The sequence below is a fragment of the Mycteria americana genome, chromosome 1 (genome assembly GCF_035582795.1).
Source record: "Mycteria americana isolate JAX WOST 10 ecotype Jacksonville Zoo and Gardens chromosome 1, USCA_MyAme_1.0, whole genome shotgun sequence".
Classification (NCBI taxonomy): Eukaryota; Metazoa; Chordata; class Aves; order Ciconiiformes; family Ciconiidae; genus Mycteria; species Mycteria americana.
In genome coordinates, this window is record NC_134365.1 from 74,121,028 (window position 1) to 74,146,001 (window position 24,974).

The window sequence follows — 24,974 nt, forward strand, 5'->3', positions numbered from 1 at the left end:
TCATTACATGTTCTTCTGCAAATCTTTACCACTTTTGTAAGAAGAGGGATGATACCCCCTCAGTGATGAATGAGTCTGTGAAGTCTTGTGAATGAAACTATAAATATGAGAAATCTTCTTGTTGTTGTTGTTATAGCAGCAGTAGATTTGTCAGTGTAGCTAGACGGCCAAATTCACGCCTTGTGTAACTTCGCTGGAGAGACATGAAAATAGATTTTGGCTCATTCTGCCCAGGGAAAGGACACTGAAGGGGGGACATAATTAGAATTCAATGTTCTCATTGTACTTAAACCAGGAATATGCTGGAATTATCCAGCTGCAGCACCGTACTGTTCCAAAGATCTGCCAATCATTGTGTTACCAGTGCACTACTGAATAGTGCTATTGTGAGGTGGCCGTAGCAAACAACTTGTAATTCATGCCACCCAAGCTAACTGTATACTGGCAAAGCTGCCATTTCACATGACGTGGTCATTAGCATCATTGGAGCACTTTGCTGTCTCCCAGTGTGTTGATTAATGCTTAATTTATGATATCTTTGGTTGAGAATCACTCTTGCTGCCAATGTGTGTCATCACATACCTGCCTATGGCTTTACATTGTGATTTAAAAAGTGTTTGCCATTATGTTCTGTCACTTCACAAAGGATGCTTACTTAGGCTGTGGTTTTGTTTTGTCATGCAAATTCTGCAGCTGAGAGAGGGATCTAACATAAAAATAGTAAGGCAGAAATTGCAGATCATCATCAAAAGGAAAATGCCCTTCTTTGTGTGTTCAGAGGTCACTGTGGAGTAGTTGGAACTGTTCTCCTTGGTTTATAACAAATCAAAGACCCAGCCCAGTAAAGCCTAGACTAAAGGACATCTATGCTTCCAATGAGCGTAGGCTTTTCTTGCAAGCCTTTGCCGTATATTTTCAGTTACAGCATTGTGACTAAACGTGACATGCTGTCTTGGGCAGCAGGAGGAGCCTGGAAAAATGTTTCATTTGTAACATCGAGGAGGAAGTAGGGGAGGAAACTACTCAGTAACTACTCAGTTTCTGGTAAATTAACATGACATGCTCTGTGCTGCTCTTGTATGCCCACTGCTGCTCTGGCTGAGGCTTATAATATGACCAAATCTGGATCCCTGCTGTTGCATAAATACAGGAGTGTGATACTTAATTCATCAAATACTGTTTACGGTTTATGTTCACAAAGTGAAAATTTTGGTCACCCTACAGTCCCTTCCACCTGCCTCTTCAGAGCACATAACAATCCCAAGAAGCTGTTAACATTGAAACTCGTTTCCTTTAATATTGTCTGATCTTCTGCTTAGAATGTAGGCTTGACTTTATGGAAAACCTTAAAATTTAAACATATGTCCAACCTGAAGGTTGCTAACTATGAAATCTGTGTGCACTTTCCAAAAATTCAGTTTCTTCAGAATGATTTGGAACCATCTGGGCTCTACTTCTAGTTTTAATGTTAAGGCATTGTGAATAGCATTCAGGCATTACTTAATATTTTTGTGCTGTTATTAAAATGGGGATTAATAGTACCCACTTCAAAATAGCTTACATAAATTAAAAAAAAAATGTTAAAAGTTCTTGGAACAGTCAGGTAAAATATCAGGCAAGTTTGCCTAGTGTTCTGTGGGTGGAGGATTATTTATGCTGCAGAAGTATCTTTTATAAGTAGACTACTAACAAAATAAGGATCATACCTTCTGCTGTAATAGAAAGCCATAGCAATAACATGGAGGGGAGAGCAGCAGATGAATGAGATGGCAGACAAAGAAAAGGAGGGGAAAGTAATTGAGGAAAATAAATTGACAGAGATGCGAAGACAGTGATTGCATGAGGGGAGAGTAGAAGAAAAGCCTGAGGGAAAGGTCCAGAACAAACTGGGAGAGGCAGTCAGCTGTTAATAATAGTGAAATCAGGGTTTCCTGGGTGCTCCTTGACCCTGAAGTTCACTGGGTATCTTTTATCACCTTGGTAAAATGTATTTTGGTGAATTTCTCAGCATTGTTATAGTGTGACTAGTACTGAAGGTATCCCATGTTTGGAATCTTATCTGCTATATGTTCATAAATACAGGTGTGTAAAAATTGAAGCTATGTAATATGCAAGACCTTGTTTTAAAAATCCCTTTAAACACTCTGTTGGAGTTCCATTGTTACAGCATGCCTATACCATGCCTGGTGTAATGGGGCACTGGATTGATAGTGCTACTACTATAACAATAACAGTAGTCAACTGAAGAGATACCCTGACATTTTCCTTCAAGTGCCTTTCCCTCCCTTTTTGCTACCATACATTTTAAGGCTTCTAGCCCATCAAAATAATTCAGAAGGCAAATGGAGTCTGTGAGCTCACAGTCTGTTTTTTTGGAGATGGACAAACTGATGTCATATGGAGCCTGGTTTGGCATCAATTCACAGAGAGGATGAGCTTTTTGGCATGCCATGTTGTATAGCATGATCATCTCTGCCGGATACCAGGGGAGCAGATGTTCCTTGGGTGGCCCCAGGCTGGTAGGCATCATATGTATACTTGACAAAATTCTACAGAGCAGGCTGTTTAAAACATTTCGAGACTCATGTCCTGTCTGCTCAGTGCTGTTTGGCAGCTGGTTTGGCCTGGCACCTTTTCAAACTAGCTCAAATCAATTAATGTATGTTGTTGAGCTTAAACAGGTCATGGCCAAGGTCTGTGGCAACATCACCAAATAGAGAACATTATTTGGTGTGTAGTCACAATCTTTGGTATTAAGGTCCATGTTATTTGAAGTTTTCTGTTAGAGAAAGGTGACCACTTGTATATGACTGGGCCACAAATGCAGAACATCAGGTTTTTAATGTTCAGCATCAGGTGAGCCCTGTGGCTCATGGAAAGTTTTAAAGTCCTCTTCTTTTGACAGTTGTGCCAGAATTAAGACCAGACATGCATCATGATTAGGAGTGATTCTAGACAGACTCCAAAAAAGGAAAGCTGTTGTTCCTGACTGTATAAGAAGAGACCACTGCTGTACTTAGGAGTCTGGGATAGGTTAGAGAATGGCACTATTGGTAAGTCAAACCAGAGCAGAATATATAGCCCGTTCTAGGGTAGCTTTTTTATACATTTTGGCATGACAGTTTACATCTATTACTTATGCGTGTATGGATCCTCATAAAAGGAACATGGAAGCATAAGTAGGAAAAATTTCTAGTCCAAATGAGTAAATCTAGGGGTAGCTGCATTAAAAAGTAATATACATTTCCTGAGAGAATGGACAGTGAGTAGCAGATTCAATGAACAATTCCATTTATTTATCCTCAGTTCCCTTATCCCACCCCAGCTCCCAAAGCCCCCTCTTGCAGAGCAGGAGAGAGCCCATGCTGTAGTCAGTCTGGAGCTATGTATGCACTGGCTGGCAGGCAGTGTTTGCGCACAGAATTATCTAGCTGACTGTTGAAAACAGAGTATTAAGCAGCTGAGCTCAACCTGCTCTCTCAGTCCAAGGATGAATACCATGTTTCTCTTCTACCCAGCTGCAAGTTTTCAGGACCTATAGAAACATTTTTAAGACAGCTTCTTCTTTGAGGCTGGTTCAAACAGGCCTGGATTCAGTCATCTTTTGTGGGTCGGGAGAAGAGGGCAAAATAAAAACATGAAGATGCATATCTTGTTATTTTATGTGACCTAGGTAAAAATTAATCAAAAACCTTAATGGTTTGTGGATTTAACGAGCAGGATAGTATCCTTATAAGATCAAGAAAGTTACTGGATTCTCATTGGGAAGAGAAGATGGTTAGGAAAAGAATACGAAGAGTATTACTGAAAGACTGTGGATGTCTTCACTTCTCAGTGCAAATTTGAGACTGTCTTAAAAGAGCCTGGCTGTGTGAAAGAGTAAATGCTCAGTATTCTCTGATAATAGAAACCACTGAGTATGCTATATGATGGTTTAAAATGAAAGTGATGGTTTAAAATGAAAAAGACTAACTCTGATTTCCTGCAAAGGTCAGATGGAAGAACAAAGGCTCCATACGAACTTCTGTGTTGTAATTTAAGTATTTACCGAGTATGGATTACCATTTATCTACTGTTTCATTAGCTGTTAGATGAACATTTATCTAATGTTCTTTTTCAAAAGCAAACAAGAAAAACAAGCTAACAAACCAAACTAGTTGAACAATTTGAATTGTTGGTGCTTTTGGAATTTTATTAGGACTGCTCTTTTTGTGTAAAGAGAAAATTAGGGGAAAAAAGGGATGTCTAGACTAAGACAAAAGATCATTAAGGAAGTCTCTTCTCAAGATGCATTTGGCAAGGTTTCCACTGCTTTGCTTGTTCAGTAAATGGTCCTCAAAATTTCTGGTAGATGTTCCATACTAATGCTATGAAGTATGTATACTGAATGCCATGTTTCTAAATTAAGGAAAGCAGTTCAGGGTAAGTCATGATCTGCCCTGGGATTATTAGGCACGGCTTTTCCTTGTGCCTCTCTATTCTGAATTTGAAGGCTGAGCCATTCAATGGTTCCCAGTAATTATACAGTGAATCCGTACTACATTGAGGAGTAAAACCTACTACTAGGCTTTAGCCATGTATTTATTAATGTATTAAATATGTTTCTTACCCTCTCACTGAAGTGTACTCAAAAGGTTCCAAACACTCAACAACAACTTGTGCTTCAATTGAATTTGTGTAACTTGTGTTCTTATAGAACTCTGATAATTGTTGCATCTTACTGGGTAGGGAACGTTTCTGATACCATTCGACTTCTTTTTAATTTTCAAGTTTGGTGTAATATTGATAAACATTTTTGTTTCTTTGTTTTTCAACCAGTGTTTCTATTTCTTTTGTGCTTGACAGAAAATGAACTGGCAACCCCACCTTTAGATGGCATCATCCTACCAGGAGTGACAAGACAAAGCATTTTGGATCTGGCACGCAGTTGGGTGAGTGTTTAGACCTTGGCAGTAATGGTTTCAACTATCATGTTATAACATCAACAAGAGGAAGCATTCCTGGTGCTCAGTATCTTGAAGTTCAACTGATCTGGTCAAATCCCTTAACCTAAATGGGAACTAGGGGCATGCTAATTCATAGATTCTCAGCAACATCATCAGAATACCCACACCTGTCACACAGAACAATACCAAGCTTGTTAAAGTAGCTCCGTGTAGTATTTAACATGAAAATTCTCATTAAATCCACTGGTACCAGCAACTTAAAGCAAGGAAACAAACAATTATCGTGCATGACCACAGCTATACTTCAGTCATCAGCACACTATTTCTCCACTTAGTTCTCATGGTTCCACCCTTATTTCTAATAACTAGCATGCAGCCTAAAATCCAGCCACAGTCTTGAAGTCATCTGTCTGCTTCCAGATTCCAGTTCTGTAGTGTAGCCATCCAAGTACTTATTTGGACACTTGGGACTACCTCATATCTTGAAATGCAGCAAACTGTTCACTCTGCCTGTACTGTATTCAAAGGTTTTATTGCGGCTTGGATAAGAATACTATACAGCCAAAGGCTCATCAAGCCCAGTATCCTGTCTCCTGGTTTTGGCCAGGCTTATGTTCAGGGAGGAGTAACAGGAATAACACAGGCATGTGTGATACTTTCCCCCTGGTATTAACTCAGCTTCCAACCACCTGTAGCTGAAAGACTTCCTGAAATACAGTTCACAGTTATATCACTTATATCTAATTTGCAGTGAAGAGAGCTAGGCATGTACTTCGTGGCACATATGTGCCATTTGTTGACCTGCACTGAACTCTTACGCGTTTTTATTCATATTGGTACTCCCCTAGTGCAGATATGCATGCACACTTCTCAGTCCCATCTCCTTTACAAGACAGACAGGTATTCCCAGTTGATAAAGCTTGTTTGTGAGATACCAGACTCTCACCTCAGTCCTCTTGAATAATTAGGTGTCTTCTACTCTCACAAAGGTTGTTCTCTTCTTCCTGACCTCTGTTCCCTAACCTATCTGAAACTCTGCTTACATGGTGTCCCTGCCTCTCTCTCCAGATACTATCCTGTCCAGAGCTAATCATGTTTTCTGCTATCATAAGCACCTCTGTTTCATGTTAAAAAGCTTGCATATAAACAAGGGCTAAGCTTTAGTTTGGTCTGATAGGACAATAAAGTCCACATAAATCCATGAAATGAAAATTTCAGTTTGGTGTTTGTTTTTGTTCTTTAAACATGTCCCCTCAATCAGTTGCTATGCATTCAATAAGTTGCTTTGATTTCTTCAACGCTTGTAGAAGGTAAAACACTTCCTATGTTAAGACTGTCCAATGTGAATTGCTTTACTCATACCTGCAGTACAGTTAATTTTTGTATGTGACAGCTGTGTGCAGGTTACAGTGTGAAATTTCACCAGGGATTAAAGAAATATATCACATCTAGTTGGCATCGCAGGTGGAATTAACAGAATGTATTTTGCTTAGGAATTGTCTGAGAGTGGGATGCAAATCTCTCTTGACATAATAGAGTAATTTTTGTACAAACTCTAGCATGCTAGAGACCATGAGTAGTCAGATCCTGTGTCACATAACCCATGACAAATTCTGTGTTATTCCCTAATGCAATATTGATATTCTGTACCAAATCAGAGGGAAGTGCCACTTAATCATCAGCGTTGTTTAATCATCAGTGGCAAACCACTGGCTTCCTTGAAGGTTATTCTTTTGATTAGAGTCTATCTTGTGTGATACTAGGAGGTTTGAAAAGATCACATGATCACAGCCAAAACTTGACTGATTGCCACTAGGCTAATAGTTCTATTAGAGATGTTTCAACACGGAAAACAAAAATACAAACCATTTTTAAACTTTTTACAGTTTTTATGGTTGATTCTTTTTGTGCAGGGAGAATTTAAAGTGTCTGAGCGATACATCACCATGAGTGACCTGAGAGCTGCCTTGGAAGAGAACAGAGTAAAGGAGATGTTTGGGGCTGGAACAGCTTGTGTTGTATGTCCTATCTCTAAAATTTTATACAAAGGCAAGGTAAGAAAATCTCTCTTCCCCCCCCCCCCCCCCCCCCCCTTTCCTTCTTTCTTCAGAATTTTATCATAATTAATTGCAGCTGAAGCAAAAAAGCAAGTGAGATAGAAAAGGAGCGCTGCCAGAGGCTCCTGGAAAGATGAACAGTGTCAGTATGTTGTTTCCCAAGTGAGTTACTGCTATGTTGTCAGAAAAGAACTTTCCCTCTCGTCTTCTGGGGTTTTTTAATACTTAAAATGATAAAATCTCAATTCCTGGGTGGGGGGGAGTTCCCAGCTCCCAGCCTGTTTAAAAATATAGAAAAATACATTCTCCCACATTTATTTTATTGAACACTTTTTCCAAAGTTAAGGCACCTGGGAAAGGCGAGGAGAGAAAAGACTTTCACAGGGAACCAAGTCTCTGAGCCACTGAATTCTTTCCTTCTCAAGTTCATCTCTTCTTCACCCCTCATTGCAGGCAACCCAGCTCTGATAGAAGAGCTGTTTCAGGAGGGTGCACAGCTGCTTCCACCTGCTATACACCGTATGGGTGATTTCTCCTGCACAGGTGGAATTCCACAGGCATTCAGACTATTAAGCTGCCTTGATGCTATTTAGCCAGCACAAAGTTAGTTCAGAAGGCTGGGTTATTGCAGCTGCATATATGAATGTGCCTTGTTCCATTAAATATGACAAGTACAGTAAATGTCTGTTAGGTGATAATTCTTGAATTAATAAGATGGAATACATGGACTGATATTACCAGATGCTAAGATAATATGAGAGACATCAAGGTGCTGAGTGATAAGTACTATAAATGTACCTGTTGTGTTCTACATGATGTACTTTGAAATGAAATACTGTATATGTATTTACTGATGTACTTTGAAATGAAATACTGTATATAAGAGTGTTACTACTCTTGCCTGTACAATATACCCTCTGTTTTGGACAGATCTTTTGGAAGGCTTAGATTAGCCTTTGTTTAAAAACAGCGTAACAGTTCAACTAATCTAACTTTTCACTGGCTCAGCATGCCCTCCTATAAAAAACATTACAACAGTCTTGCCTAGTTGTAAGGAGGGCAAGAAAGCTTATATAAATATTTATTAAAATTCCTGGAGACCCTAAGGTATTCCTATGTATATAAAGCTATTATTACATGTTACTACATGTTATTCTCTCTCTCTCCCCCTCCTCTCTCCTCCTCTCCCCCCCTCCCCTTTTCTTTATTCACTGTCAGCATTTGCACATTCCAACTATGGAGAATGGACCTCAGTTAACAACCCGTTTTCTGAATAAGCTGAGTGATATCCAGGTAAGGTGCTTCCTGTTCTTTAACCAGATAAAATAATAAAAGGTGAACATTTGAAATTATTGGAAAATAATCTTTTTAATAGTGGTGCTATAGGCACCATTAAATAATAATATAAGCTCTTTTGTTTGGTGTGGTTATTCTATCAATTTTTTTTTCCCTTGAGAAAGTATGATATGGATGGAGAGTGATACGTTTTTTTCCTTGTTCATCTTGGAAGCTGAATGAGAGTTGTAAGATATTAATGCTATCAGTGAAATCCAGTCCTGTTGTTACATGTTCCCTTTTAAGGGAAAGAATAGCATTATGAAGCATCTTAATAACCACTATCACAAATGAATGTAGGCTAATCAATAAAGAGATGGGTGAAGTAGTAAGCACTCACTGGGTGCAGCCAACTGATCATCATTTCTGTTTCTCAGCATCTTTCCAATCACATGGTCACTTCTTGTTCTTAAAACAGTTCCTTCCTCTGTGATTTTCTAAATATCAAAGTCTATTTGGAATCTGTGCTTGACCTTTTCAGGTCAAGTCAATACCATTTCAGGTAAAGTCAATGAGCAGCACGTGATGGCCCTTCTTATTTTAGTTGCCCATTTTCTTTTCCTTATTTAGTGTAGTTTATGGTGTGGGGGATTTGGAGATAGGAGTAGGTCTTGGCAAGTTACAAGGCCCTTTATTTAAGATCTGATAGCAGCTGCTTGGCAGTATTGCCATGATTTCTTCAAATCAAGTCTGATGCTTACAGTTCTACATTCTTAGCTTTTGGCTCAAGATGTTCTTAGATTTGCTACTAAAATTTTTATCTTCCTGCCAGTAAGCTCTGAACTAAAAATCTTCCTGAAAGATTGTGAGATGTACTGCACCACATAGCAACTCTATGAATCCCATATAATAATTAGAACTTTTTAAGAAAGAATCCTAAAATGGATTTTTCTTTCTATTTTACAGGCCCTTTACTAGCGTGTAGAAATAATGTGACACAGGGTTCTTCTGATGAGACCCCAAACAAAAACTACTCATGAATTGCAGTCTGCTGTCATATGTTGACCCACCTAAAATCCCATGATAAGCAGGTTCATTTATGTAATGTTATTTATTCAGTGTTTTGTGCTATATTGCAGTCCAGGTTTAAATCCATTGCTATTCATTGTGGCTTCTTTATTGCTTAATTCAAGTAGGATGAAGCATTCTTAGACAAGGGGAAGTCAGGCCATCTCATATCATTTTGGTGGTTCTTGTGTACTCTTGTTTCTCTACATATTTTTACCTTTCACAGCTGCTGGTCTCCAGCATAACTACTCCCTGCCCCCCCCAAGAGTTGTAGCTCAAATGCAAGACCACTTGACTGTTCTTCACTAGGAGGATGACATGGGATCAGCATCTCTTGTTCTTTAGAATAGTATTGGACATTTCTGGCTGCAACTCAGGGAGGAAAGAATTCCTGATATTCTGGTACCTTTGTGTTGCTGGCTGAGCCAACTTTCCTGGAGGCAAAAAGAGACACGCCCCCATCATGTTTCTGTTGTTTCAGCTGTGGCAACTGTAATGGCTTGGGATCTGGGTCTTTCTCTTCAAACAGTAGGACTGACAGCTAGGAAGAAGCATAGGCACCTTTGGTTCTAGATTTTATTACTTGTTGAGGGGAAGGAGAGGCTTAGTATTCCATGTTCCCAGCTCAGTTACATGTAACATTTTTATCATCTTACTATATGAGAATACAGAGCAGCCTTTCTCAAGAATCCCACTACATACCACAGTTTTATTTCATCTTTCTCATCCCAAGTACCTGATATACCTATCTAAAATAACAGTTGGTGTCCATCACTTGATTTTTTGTTGTCATATGTCCAGACTTATTATACACTTTTCATTGTGATACATACTGATCACTGGTTCCGTAGCTCTCTGCTCTGTATTAAAGCCATCTTGTTAGTATGTCAAATACCTATCTTTAATGTCTAAAAGCACTTGTGTAACTCCTGTGTTGTCTTCTGATGTCTGGGTGATGCTTTTGCAATATATGTTAGGGCCTTCAACAATTTGTGATCAGTTTGAGTCTCCACTGATGACTTCTAATTGCAGTCATGGAACAGCTCAGCATCAGAAAGAGTTGAGGCCAGTTTTAGCACCTTGTTGAGTGTTACATGTGGAAGTAGGTACTGCCTTAGCAGTTTGTGTCATGAGACAAGCAAGTGCCTTCTCTAAAGAATGGCTTGTGAAACCCAGAATTCTGTTTCAGAAGACAACACTGGAATATGTGTCTTTCTCCCTTAGCCAATAGATAGTGAGTGGATTATTAAGACAAATTGATCCATCCTGCTCCCCGAGGCTTCCTCCATGCCTCCTATGGACCTTTTCACCTTTCAACTATGTACATACCATGTGTTCGTTAGTTACATGCCAAGAGTGAATCCATCACTCCTGGAAAGTGCTGGACTTATATAAATGTTTACTTCTGGGTTTTCTTCCTTCTTTAAAAAAGCCAGGAGAGTTAGAACACTTCATCGTTAGAAACATGATTTTAAAATGAATGATGTCTGCTTAGCCTTTTAAGAGTCATTCAGTGGTTGCTGATTGTGTTTCTGCACTTTTCTACCGGTGGAGAGATGAGCTCATATCCAAATGGACCCCAGGTTGTCATACAGAAAACAATGCTGCAACACACAAAATGGAATATATAATATTCTTAAAATGTCAGGGGAGTTTTCAGGATCTTTCACAAAGATCTCTTATATATTCTACCAGGAAGGGGAAAAAAGTATCTGTTTGCAGTATCATTGGACTATTGTCATATCATTTGGACAGACTGAGGCTGTTATTCCAAAGAACATTCAAGTTCTGAAGAATAAAATGCAATGGAAATTACAGCCAAACACAGCTTTGGTCTCTGTGCTGAGCTGTTGCTTGAACTAGGGCAATGTATCCATTTCATGTTGGACAATGGACATTTGTAAAAAAGTAAAAATTCTCAGTACCGACATTGTCCTGCATTTGAACCTGTGACCACGAGGTGCAGGGCTCCATATCCAATATCATTATACCGATTCCCTTGTGTACAATACATGCTTTTTAAACATTTTCAGATTATCTTCATTATTGTGTTTCCAAGTCTGTTTTCATGCTGCTCATTGTTCTTTTGCAAGTCTTCTGTGTTCAACAGGATTTCTTTGAACAGCTGTCCAGTGGAACTAGAGCTAGAGTGACAAATTAGAAACTCATGGGCAGAACTGATTCCATTTCTCATGCTGATTGAGAGAGACAGTAGTAGCACTGCGATATACATTTCCCTTCATGTCACTGAATGGAAATCATGATTACTAAAGGCTGATAAAGATTTTAGATTAAATCATTTACATTGTATACAGTAATGGTGTGCTTATGAATGAATTAGTCATAGTACACTGTCTTCTATAACCGCTTGAGTTAGAAGATTTAGAGATGAGATTCTTTTCTCTGGGAATACACTCACTGAAATACCACTGAGATGTTTTTGTGGTTTTGCATTCCATGCTTTGAGAATAAACATGCTTTTGCTATACCCTTTAAAGTGCATTCATTTCTTCCTGGTGATCCTGTTGGTTTGCGTATGGAAAGATGACTTGTTTTATTTGGGTTACAACTCTCTCTAATTGTACTCTGTGGTATTTGTGATGGGTTTTATTTCACATTCAATCAGAATGCTGTAATAAAAAGCCACCTTGAAAATAAAAAGAAATAAAACCAAATGTGTCTGTTTATTGGAGCTTGAGCAGTGGCATACTTATGAACGAATTAGTGAACTGACCTCAGGGAATAACTGTATTAAATTGATGGAAAGCTCTAGTGAAGCAGGACTATTCCATATCATCTCTAGTGAGTATCAGTATCGCCCCTTCCTAGTCTACTTATTGGAAGATGGATAAAGCTTCAAGCTGCCTTTAGGCTTCGCTCAAATCAAAGACAGAAGTAAAGTCATAAGAAATAATGTAAGCTACTATCGGGGTGGTGGATATGAATCTTTCTGAGGATAGACCTAAGAAGTTATCATAATTGTACACTGTTACTTTTAACTTTTATTCTTAAAATCCGTTTTTGCTTTGTTTCAGTATGGAAGAGAAGACAGTGATTGGGCAGTGCTGGTGTCGTGAAGGTGGACGAGTTCAGACCCTCCAGACAGAACAGACATGAATAATGACAACTTCTGTAGCTGCCTGTGCGTAGCATAGTTTCTGTATCAATTTGCTCCCCAGGATGATTGTTTCCACAATCCAGCGAATGTGAACACAATCATTTTGATTTCTACTGTAATCCTGTTGGTAGAAGCCTGTCTTCTTGGTAGAGGTGCTAAACGTTAGCAATAGAACTTTCCTGATAGTTTTCTTAGTGCCTCCTTGTGTCTTATGTACAGTCTGAAAACTTGTAAAATGCTCTTCAACTGCTCTTCAGTTTGGTTTGTTTTAACTGCCATCACCAGCAGAGCACGTTGTCATATAACACGAAGATGTTGCCTGTTAGCTGGCCACAGGGTTCTATTGACATTATTCTGCCTTTTGCTCTGCATTCGGGAAACAATTAAGTTTAGCCATATGCTCTTTCCTTTCATACTCTGCTTGTATGGGAGATCCCTGAGTTTGCATAGCCCTCTAGATCCCCTCATGCATACTCTGTCAAATAACAGCTCTGTCCTTTAGGCCAAAATTCTCTTGAGTCGATCTAGCCTGCAATATGGTCCCTGTTGGCCTATTGCCTTTTCCTCCGTGGGTATATGCAGTGGCTGCTTGGGCAGTGCATACCTCTCTAATAGTTGAATACGTGCTTCCATACATGATTTACAGGGCTGAGTCAGGCCCTGCTGAGACAAGAATTACTCTTTATCTGGCCTAGCACAGAAATGGGCACTGCAGACAGTGTTGCCTTCCAGGTGAATGTCTAGAAAATAAGATTAGAGAACTGCGTCTGTGAAAGTTGAACCACTCTTCACAGCAACCAAACCTTTGGATTGAGGAATTTCTTTCATCATCCAGTAATGTAATTTAGATCACCAAAATGTTTTTCTTGTCCCCTTCACCACTCGCTGTGAAATGTATCCAGCCTCCGTTGACACACGTGTACTTTAATAGGGCCTTCCTATTAAGGAACAAGCTGTGTGGTCAACAGAAAATATTTAGCACAAGAAGGAAAGATTTCATTCAAACCCTAGTTTCAATCTGATTAAGCATATACTTCTTCATATACCGGTACTGTCTCATATGCAGGCTTGATACTATTTGGAAGCAATATAGAGTATGTAGCCCATAGTTAGGGAAATAACTTCTGCAAATGTTCACTAGCAATCATACTGTAATATTTATTAGCTTTCTCTTTTTGCACACAGCTTTGTCGAACAGCTTTAAGATATCTCTTGCCAAAAAGGTTCACCATATTCTGTGTCAGTGTTCCAAAGTGCTACTTCAGTGTAAAACTGGTGGAACTTTATTGACACTAGTGGAGTCCTATATGAAGTAAAAGTGAAACATTTATTGCCATAGTTTCCAGTAGAGATGCACCAGTATTAAGGGAAATATTTAGCACTTTATTTTTTTTTTAAGACCCGACAGTATCTCTCCCATGCTTTGTAAGTCCTTTGTAGTTACTGGCATTTGTTAACGTAGTTTAAAAAGGCAAAATATAATTTCTAATAGATCATCCATGCCTTACAGAGCTGCTAAAAAGTAGCCTTACGGCTTTCCTGTTCATTTTTGGTCAGATTTTAAAGACAACCCCTACTTAGCCATCACTTTCTTTTGCTCCCTTAAATCATGACTTTTACTATCTTTCACTGCAGTCCAATCTGATCGTTTAATGAAGAACAGTTGAAGGTTCTCTCTGACAATGTAACCATTGTTAAAATTTGTTTGACAGTTTTCTCTTTATAATACAACTGCAAGCACAAAATGTTGTTTCACTTACAGTAGCAATAGAATTGTGTGTCTGCTTTTCTGACCATTTGAATCTGTATTGTGTGCTGGTCTTCATTCGGTATCTTACTATGTATTATAAGCTGCTGGTAGTCTTTCTTTTTGTTTAATTAGATGGGTGGAAAAATTAACATGGGGAATATGTCAAGATGCAATGTGGGGTAGAGAGTTTTATCCAATGAGACAAGTATCGTAACTAAAGAGTGCCTTTAGCTGGAGTGTGGCATGGAGCTCTCTAAAGATTATGTAATGAGCAACCACATGTGGCTTCCTGTTACTGAACTATCTAATCTATCCCCTTATGTACATCTTAAATTTAGCAGCAAAAGGAAAAGTGGAAATATCTAACTTCAGATGCATGGCAAAGTGGTTGTGTGATACCTTAACATCTCAGGCTGTTGATAGAGTTGACAGGTATCATATCAAAACTCCCCATGAAGGCATCAGTATACCAGCAGTAATCTATTCACTAGTCAGAATGAATAAGGACCAGTTAGAAGAATTATTTTACTGCAGGTGTAAACCTAAAAGTTGTGTAAAACTCTTCTTAAATTGGATGCAAGTAATTTAATGTGAGGAAACCAGGTGGTTTCATTTATTGGGGTTTGCACTGTTCCCTGCACTGACCAGAGAGACACCTTTTTTTTTTACTGCATGTTTTGAGCTGATGGAGACTTCAAAATTATGAGAGTTGAAACTGGAATGACCCACAGAAATGCGTAGACTTTTCTAGCAGAGAAGAACAAAAACATGTAGTGTGTGTGTGTTAACTGTTGTCTTTAACATCGGTTAATTGCTTTACTCTGGCTGTGTCAACTCAAAGTTGTGCTTGTTTCCAAATGGGATCCAGGTGAATAGGTTCTAGATTTTAAACTTTCAAACCTAAATAAGGGGGCTGATGGGTCAGTATAACGTAAGAAATTCTTCTGATGTTGCATGCAGTCCTACCCTGCATTCTGCATTCTGCTTTTTTATCCTGTTAACCAAAGGAAAGAAATAATATATGTAAATAATAGTGAATATTTGGTATTGCATTCTCCCTATTTTTGCCTGTAAAATTTAGGAGGGAACTGTGGTATTCCCTGAGCTAATAATAGATTGTAAAAGAACATCTGCACATCTTTTCTCCATGTGCCCTGTTTGTTTAATTGCAACAGATTTACATAGAAAGAGTATGGTATGTCATAACTAGGCAATTATCCATTCTTCATCACTTAGTTATGGTTCTGCTAATTGATCATTTAAGACATGAGATAGTCTAACATTAGGAGAATTTGAGACTGTTCAAAAAAGATCAACAAATTAATATTGTTGCGTGATATTTGCATAATTGGCTGCAATTATTTAATGTTTAATTGGGTTGATCAAATGAGATCCAGCCTTTCACATGCTTATGTTTTACAAACACTGGTACTTTAAAATGATAATAATGAACCCTAATTTTTGTATGTTCTTTTTCTCCCCTTCATTCTTTTGATTATTATTTTCAGTATTGAGCATGTCCTTAATTTTCAGTTTGGTGAGCATGATTCATGCATAGGAAAGAAGTCCTTCAAATGAGAGAACTTTTCATGAAACTGGCATTTCATACAAGCTTTTCTGATGCCAAGAGCTTCAGCAACTGGCATTACTTAACTAGATTCTTAAATGCAATGAGGGCAAATTTGCTGAGAATTTGCAGTGACAGACTCTGGTGAGAATGCTAATAAAGGTTCCTGCTTAAGGTAGATAATCTGTTCAGTCTGTAGCAGTGCAAAGCAAACATGATTTTTCTGGGCTATAGAAGGGAAGTCTAATAAGACAAAAGCAAGATAGTGAGAGAGATCTCTGCCCAGCCATTGTTTACACCTGTTCAACTATCTCAAGCCAAAAAGCAGTTGTCCTCCACTCCTTTCTAGATAAACCCTTGTTTAGGGTTTACCTAATTCAACAGAGAGATATCATTGATCCTCTCCTCTATACTTATTTTATATTTATTTTTTCTCAGGCATGAAGAATGGTAATTTGGAAAAACATGGTATTTGAAAGAGCCATTTGGAGTGCAAGTTATTTGAAATGACTAATACATGGTCTTCCAAGGAGGTAGACAGAAAAACAGCTAGGACTGATCTCATAGCTGCCTGATTAGAGGAGGAACCCTCTTGAATTCAGTGGCCTCTCCAAAATAATCTGCATAATCTCAACAGATTGCTTAGTGTGAACTGTCTGTTGATAGTGCCTTGCTATGAAATAGAATACAGAGATGGTAGCACAGCCTGCCGGACTATGGCACATTGGCGCTCTCTGCATGGGATTCACCCTACTGATGGTAAGTTTTAATGTTCTAGTGGCAGGCTTATATAGTGAGAGGTGGGCAGGTGTAAGTGATGGCTGAGTGTGCCCTGAGGTGAGCCGTTCCTTTCTGTCTTTCTCTCCCTTCCACACAGATTTGCAGCCCCTTTTCCCTGGCCTCCTATCATGATGCCATTTAGTCTCATATCTAAAAGTGACCATTTAAGCAAAGTTTGCATTCTTTTTGTTTTTAGCAGTAGTGACAGTCAAAAAAAAAAAAAAAAAAGGCGTTTTGTTCATCTTGCAGGAGGTGTTCAGGGATCAGAATTGCACTTTACCACCTGCACATGTAATGTCTGAACAGACTGCCACTGACTTTGTGACCCTGGACAAGTTCTCTAACCTCTCTGTAAGTGCAGAGTAGTAGTACTACCACTTATACCACTTTTAACTCTAATCCAAACTTTTGCATAAAAAGTTATTTTACTACAGATCAAATAAGCTTTCCAGAAAGCTTTTTAAGCAGCAGAGAAAGATGCCATGTAAAGTCCAGTATTTCAAGGATTGCTTTAGAGTAGACGTATCTTGATTATGCAGGAGAAAAATGTTATTTGAATGAGAAATATATTTAAGGTTTGCTGTATGAACCCATAAACAAGTAAAATATGTAGCTGAGAATATAAAATAGCATACAGAAAGATCTTGAAGAGAATTCATCTCCACTTCTCAATGTAGAGTCATTAGATCACAACTATTCTAGAGGTACACTTTGTCATGTAGCGCTGAGACCTCTTTATTGATCTTGACTACAAATTTTCTGAACTGCAATATTTAGCAATTGGGAAGTGTCAAAGAGCTGTGTTTTACTGTATTTTGTCAGTATCCTCAAGATTTGGAAAAATAATTCATAGGTCCTAAATCATTTAAGCTAAGTAACTTCTTAATAAGTATTTGTATTTTTAGTCATAATAGCAAAAGAGAGAACTGGTATTGCATTGGTGAAAAATACTGTTGTAGCAATCCTTCTGTCCATGCCTTGCTTTAAGCAAGATGGTTAGTAGTGGGAATTCCAGGATATTTTCCCTGACTATGCAAAATCTGAGTGCCATCTATAGCACAGTTGGCAAATATATCCCCAACTCCATAAACAAAACTAACTTAGCTGTTACCTTGAGCTAGAACAGTCAAGTACATTAGGGCTTAGCAGGTTTGTAACAATATTGAATTAGAATAGTCAAGCCTTAGATTTGGAACAAAATTTTGGAATTAGTAGCTCAGATAGAAATAAATCTCATTAACCACACTAGCAAGGTTAACCACACCCAAATTTACAAAAAATAATGGTGTTTAAATTCACTAGTAATAACAGCATGGCTAGATCCTCGTCCCTCTCTCTGAACATGAATTATACTGTTTGCTTATCTTAAAACTTAATTTATTGTGTCTGATTTTTACCACAATCCTGAATTCTCATGCCATGCTTTAAAAAAAACAATCTTAAATTCCATGTTCATAGGAAGATCTTAAGAAGGATTTAAGACCTTGATATAGAATTTTAAAGTCTTTAAAATTTCTGCTGGATAAAGTTAAGGTAGAAAAAGAGAAGACAACTTTGTGGAAATAATTAACTACAGTGTCCAAATGGTTTTCCAGCACTGGTCATTTTTGGTTTTTACCAAAGAGGTATGCAGGGAATAGTAGATAAAATAAGCATAGTGCTTTTTTTCTAAGCAAGAGTTGGGAAAATTTCTAAGAGCTGGTTCTCTTAATAATGCTTTACAGGACTTGATTCTGCCAGGCTTAGAGCATTCATTTAAGTGTGAGATGGAAGAGCTCAGAAGTTATCTCAGGTGGTACTATCTTGGAGGAACAGATTTTCTTTCATTTTATGATCAAAGTGATCAAGATACGAACATGGAATCATTTAAATTTTGCACCTTTTTATAAAAATTTTGCTATTCATTTTAGAATTCTGATACAGTATCACTGAACTATTATCTTAAACTATCATGTCTCAGTAGGTTATGAGAAGAAAGCAAACATTCTTATTCTTTATGTAATCACCTTCTTCCTGTATGCCAAATCCTCTCTTCGTTATGATTTGGTCACCACTAGACTTGTGACCTCTTCAGGTGAAATAACAGGTTTTTTCTTTACTGTACCCTACTAGTGCACTCTCGGGTTTTTAGTAAGTACTAAGTGCTTGCAGCAAATGCCAGAGCAAAAAGTAAAGTGAAAAGTCTTCTGTTTCCAGAACAAGCATGGTAAGGAATGAGGGTAAAATTACCCATCAGGTCAGTCAAGACAGGAGGTCAGAAGAATATCATTACCATTCTCATTCAGTCCAAAACAGAGACTACCCAGGTATACCAAATGTCTAGCAGGATGGTAGATTGCTATTGCTATTTAAGACTGCTCTTATTCAGTTGCTTAAATACCTACATCTGTGCCTACATTTTCATGACTTGGGCCCTAATATCTTAACTGAAACCTGCAACACACTTTTATATGTTACGAAACACTAAAATATTGGATCGAAGCAAACAGGTAATGCTCCAGATCATCCAACAGTCAGAAACTGTTTTGTACAGGTCAGTGGCCTGTTCTGTTCCCATAATTTATATTCATTTTCTAATGGCCCAGTAGTTGACTAGAACTGCAAGTAGGAGACAAATATAATAATATTATTAACTCCATTCCGTAGTCGAGGATGTTGACAAAGAGTGAATCTATTACCTCCATCTCCTGGGGAGATGGGTTGGACTCTAGCTTGGCCGCTATAGTAGAGTGACAGAAAGTAAAAGGTTCTTTGCCATGATGGAGACAAGTAAGAGTTTTATCTGAAGCTATTTGCAAATAATTTCTGTCAAAGCAGTAAATTTGGAAGGACAGATGTCCCAATCTACATGACCTTCGAGGCATTAAGAAAGGTGCAGTAGTAGTTATCGAAATTGTAGCATATAAGCAGTGGGAAATTAGCAACTTAAGGAGGGAGAAGTAAACACCTCTGAAGGGTCTCTGTTTTCTCAAATGTTAAAGTTAACTGGGTACTTTACAAGGATCTGAGCATATAAAGCAGTAAAGGACAGATGTGTGGAAAAAATACTGGATAAACTAAAGGAAACTCTACCTCATTCTTCTCTAAAGGTTTTGTAGAAGCACAATTAAGCGCTCCTAATGGCATTGTTACATACAGACCATCTGGCATGAAAGAAACACTTTATATTTGTATGTCTATAAATCCTGTAATAACTGTATTTTGCTGGCAGTAGAAACAGTCTATACTATTTGCAGTTTTCCTCATCAAATCTGTAATTATGCAATGTTTCTGTCTCCAATAAAGGAATTTAATGGGCACCTGTTTGTGGCATGTTATGAAATCATCACTGTTGAGTACAGCTAACCAAGCATAATTATCCCATAGATGGGAGCTGTTATGAAATACATTCTTGAAGGCTGGATTAAAAGAAAAAGGAATTACCAAATGAAGTGTGGTGTTTAAGAACAGCAAAGCAAGATGCAAGTGGTGAGAGATAAGCTAACTCTATAGTCAAAATGCAAAGCATGTATTCTGTCTTCTGGCTTCCACTGAAGTCTAAGGATATGACACTCAGAGGGAAGAATGAGGCCTTAACAATGGCAGACATGCATCTACCCTGCCAAGCCTGGAGGCTGAGCCAGTTGTTGCACTTACAGTAAAATGCTGGACAAATCAAGCGGCAAAACTACCTACCTGCTAACTATGTTGTCATGAAACAGCTTTTAACATGCCAGGACTATATAGCAGTGATTGAATACAGCCCCCATTCTAAGGGGTTTGGGGCGATGAGCTCAAGGGAGAGAAGAAAGCCAGAAAACAACTTTATGCTTTGAGCACTTACTTCACGGGGCAGTTTTGAATAGTCATTACTCTAAAGTATGTCAGCCAATGGGAAGCCCTTTGAAGATGGAAAGCAATGAAAAGTGAGTGTCATTAAAATCTTGACATTTGCAATGTGTAGTAGCTATATTTACCAAAAAACTTGACATATTCCCCCTTTTCAGTGCAGAGAACATTGTCGTTAAAGGTGGTACTGATCCATGCTGTGGTAAAGTACACATCAGGGTAAATTTTCCATCTAGTTTGGTTTTCAGTGACTTCAGAGAAAGCTGGCATGGATACAGGACACTTTAAAGAAGCTGTAGACAGGTAAGTACTAAGAGTTGTTAATTACTGCTAGGAGAATGAGCCTAACTTGTCAGAATCAGACTTTATTCCTGTATTTTGGCCTCTCCACTTTCATCCTAAGGGAACCTTTCTTAACCGTAAATCTCGCTTGAGCTTCAGTAAGACAGCTTTCAAAACTTGCTTATCCCAAGGAGTAATAATTTGAGGACTGATCCTACAAGGTGCTGAGTGGGCTTCAGAGACAGACAGACCTGTGCCTTTTAGCAAAACTTAAAAAGACCCCTTTTTCCCTCCCTTTTGAAACATCTCAGTAGCTGGCAATAGTTCTGTTCAATAAAGCACTTGCAGTACCACCACCAGCACTGTGTTCTTGGGGATGGAGAGTATCAATTCTGAGGACTCTGATCTAGGATATATAGTCTTGTAAAGTTAATCTGACAAAAAAGATCCATTTTAAAATAATGCAGGGGGAGGACAAAGCAGAAGGAAGAAACCTGTGTCCTGTACATATAAACAGGGCAAGGAAACAAAGTTGGGGATTCCAATATAGGCAGTCATTATTAGAATTAGAAATGCCAGGTTTGAGGGTATATCAACAAAAGTGTTGAATTTCAGTTTTTCTTCTTCCTTTCCTTTTGCTCAGTGGTCTGATATCGTGGCATCACAGTGGTGATTTTAAGAGACCTGCTAAAGAATTACCCTGTTGCTAAGAAGAGCAAAATTTTCTGTAGTAGTACCTTTGTTGTTCTGGATGCTTCTCCAATGAGGAACTTGTAAAAGAAAATACAAGAATGTGGAAGGTGTCTACTTCTCTCTTTCCTGAGGGAATGATTTTTAATGCCAGGTAAGAAAATGTTTGTCCTGCTTCACCTGCAGGCGGTATTATGCAGTATCTGTACAAATTTAGGATATTGAATTCTGAGCATTGCCAATGCCAGGTTATGTAAGACAAAACAGTTTATCTTAACTCATATAAGTTCTTGTGGGTCATGCAAAGAAATTATGTTCTTCTGAATTGATTTCAGAACAACCTCTGTTTTATAACTTTTTTTTTTTCCCCCATCTTGCTCATGGAATAATTCTTTTTGAAGTTCAACTTTGGTTAGTTTATGCTCTTAGTGGTATATAGGCATTTATCCTTTACTTTGATGGCAATGTAGGCTAACTTTTTTTAAAGCAAGGTAAAGAAAATTCATATATGCATCCTAGCCAAACTCAGTATTTGTGGGATCAATACCTAACTCTAAAGGATAAACAGAAAAACAATAGTTTAAAATGGGTCAGTTCTAACCACAGACTGTGTAAAATGCACCCACGCTTTAATTTTAGACACTCTACATATTATCAAAGCAACTTAATAATGAAATATTTTAAATTGTTGTCTTTTTGGGTGAGATAACAATTGCATGTCTAAGACACATATGCATATTCATAGTCTACCAAACATATGCCTTTCAAACAAAAGGCTGATCAAGTCAATACTGACTTGATATGTGGTAATATCTATGAAGCAGGTGTTTTGTAAATGCTCAGCAAGCAGGCCAGTCATCTTGAGTACACAGCATGTATTCAAGGACCCCTCTGGGTCTGCCCAAAGGCAGATGTAGGTAAAGCCCTGGTCTAGATAAGGCCTGTGCAGCTGAAGCTGTGTCACGATACAGAAGTGTGTGCTTCGCAGGCTTGTATGTGCGAGGGAGGTGATTTTATACCCACCCTTTATAGATATACAAATTAAATACATGCTGGGAGGCTGCCACTACCAGAAACACTATCACCTGTAAAACAGCTAGGGCTGTTCTGATTCTCATTTTGACAGGGATGAAATTCATCTAGTGTACCACACTTAAGCTGAAAACAAAGACTGTGACTTACCTGCCTTTTAGGTGAAGTTTACATAGATCATCACCAAGCAGAGCCAGTGGAAACACTAATTTCAGTGGAAACTTCAAATTCAACTGGTATTAGCTCAGACCCTAACTTGAGCTGACTTTCATGCTCTGAGCATGATGAAGAGAATGGCTCCACTCTTCTTATTTCCAGCTGCTCTATCCCTGACCTTCCCTTTGTGGCACTGCTGGCACTAGAGCAGTAGCAGAGTGACCAGATCACTGCTTGACCAAAGGAAGGCAGAAGCATATGCACAGACCCCATGCATAGGAAGAGCAGGACTGCTCTTTTAGCCATGGCAGAGTTTTTAAGGAGCTGAGGCCAGTTAAAAAGTCATGCCCATATGAAATGTTAGGATTTTAATATCTCCCAGGTGCTAGCCACTTTTATGATGGCTCTTAAACTTTTATGCACCAGACCTTGCTTAAGTCACTGCTGAATTCTGGGTTCTTTTTTTTTTTTTTTTTACACCTTCCTTTAGCTCATAGAAGCCTTTTGCCTGAGCAAAGACTGTAATGTTTGCTTTACTGTAAAGTCCTAGGTTGGAAAAGACAGGAACTTCTGAAGATTTTGTATCTTCATCATAAGGGCATGGCTGAAAACGGATTAGAACAAAGATAGTGAAAAATACTCTCATCTTTTCAGGAAAACTCAGTGCTTAAAAATTTGAAGAATAATACCACAGATCAGACTATTGTCCCAGTATCTTTTTACCTGTAGGGATGGAGTTCTGACCATCCCATTGCTCTGGATCCTACCAGCTAAGACTCACATTGCTCCTAAATGCTTATAAACTTAACATCATTCCCTTCCTCCACCACAAAGTCTATCCTTACTTATATCATGCAAAGAACAGAAAACCTGAGTGGTTTGTTAGCTGCCTATATTCATGACTTGAAAATGCACTCCCACAAATACCAACCTCTATGCATAACTCGTAGCACAGGTTCCCTTTGCTATTTCCTCCTTTTGCAGGTGGAATATTCCACCATTGAGGAAAACCAGTCGAGTCTGAGCTAAACTCATGGTTAAAAATCCTCCCTAATCCCTGCTGCCAATCAGTTTTCTACAGAGGGTTCTCCCTCTGAAGGGGTAGGGTCAGTAACTCACAGGTGGGGAGAGACGCCATCTGACCTGTACTTGGTGTAATCAAAATGCCTACTTAGTTGTCAGGTGGCAGCAATCTTCACACCATTATGCAGGCTTGCAAAGTCATTATGAAGATCGTGAAGGTGAGATAAGGGTTTGTTATCCATCATACATTGCCTTACTAAGAGAAATTACAATTCCTCTTGCTCTATTTTGGTATCTTCATCTACCATTGGTGATACTGTTAGGCTGAGAAGTGCTAATAGCTGCTATCAGGTGAGTCAGTAATCCAAAGATCTTCAAATTTGTCAATGGCTGTGCCAAGGAATTTTCAGATTGCAGAGTTTGTAGCCTCTGTGTGTGGTAAGATGGAGAGCAGAGAAAGGTAGAGTTGCATATGGTTTTCTGAAGGAGCAAAGAAACACAGTTTTGGGAATGTAGCGTTTACTTGCATGGCATACTTGAGGATTCCCGAGTAAGAAACCTACCTTCTGCTGTTTGGTCCCACCATATTCCTGAAATGAAAGCTTCTTTTTAACAAATAAACAAGCTAAAGAAATAATATTACCTAACTTCATTGCCTGTATTATGGAAAGAATCTGGTGAGACCCCAAATGCTGGTGCACTTTCTCCCTCGTGCAGTATGACCTCCAAAAGAGGCAAAGCATATTTTTTTTTTTTACTTCAGGGAGACCAGCCTACAGCCTGTCAGCCTAGGCAGAGGCTTATTTAACAATATGTGCATGAAAGCCTTGTAACTGATACTGGCATTATGCCTATGAACCATAACCAATCAGCAGATTTTTTAGGTCAGATGGCTGCTCTGTTTTTGAAAGATCAGTGTTACTGGGTTCCTACCTTGCAATTCCTTACCTCTGCTAAGGTGAATCTTAAGAGCTTGATTGTCCCTCCTACAGCTATTTAACTCTCAGAGTCCCTTGGAAGGATTCCCTTTGTTAGTCTACATGCTGCTACATCCAAGCAGCACAAAGGAGAACTCCTTATTCCACGTTTCATTTCACATTCCAACAAAACAGATATCAACATCTGTACTATTTCCCCATTTTTGCATATGTGTAATATTGGCAAGCTTTTTCAGTACTAAGATAACATCAACTCAAAAGTTAAGAGAGATGTCACTAAGGCCAAAGTTCAGGCTGACAAAAGGGAAATTGCCCAGATTTTACAGGGTAAGATCATATTTAAACACAAAATTTATTTTCTGAACATGTACGTGTATCTGCCAAACCTCACAGCTTCTTTGTGGCAACTTTTCCCTGGAAAGAGAAAGTAACACGAACAAGGCTTTATTATCTGTTACTACAAT

The 24,974-nt window shown here is 38.6% G+C and overlaps 1 protein-coding gene across 1 annotated transcript in view; it reads left to right on the forward strand.

Annotated features, from left to right (window-relative positions):
• The window catches only part of BCAT1 (branched chain amino acid transaminase 1), a 65,693-nt gene extending 45,833 nt beyond the window's left edge, over window positions 1-19,860 (forward strand). The window contains exons 8-11 of the mRNA XM_075505967.1: window positions 4,846-4,931; window positions 6,860-7,000; window positions 8,222-8,296; window positions 12,382-19,860. Of these exons, the coding sequence (XP_075362082.1) occupies window positions 4,846-4,931; window positions 6,860-7,000; window positions 8,222-8,296; window positions 12,382-12,423 (344 nt within the window). The 3' untranslated portion in view covers window positions 12,424-19,860. The remainder of the gene's footprint in view (window positions 1-4,845; window positions 4,932-6,859; window positions 7,001-8,221; window positions 8,297-12,381) is intronic.
• The last annotated feature ends 5,114 nt before the right edge of the window (window positions 19,861-24,974 follow it).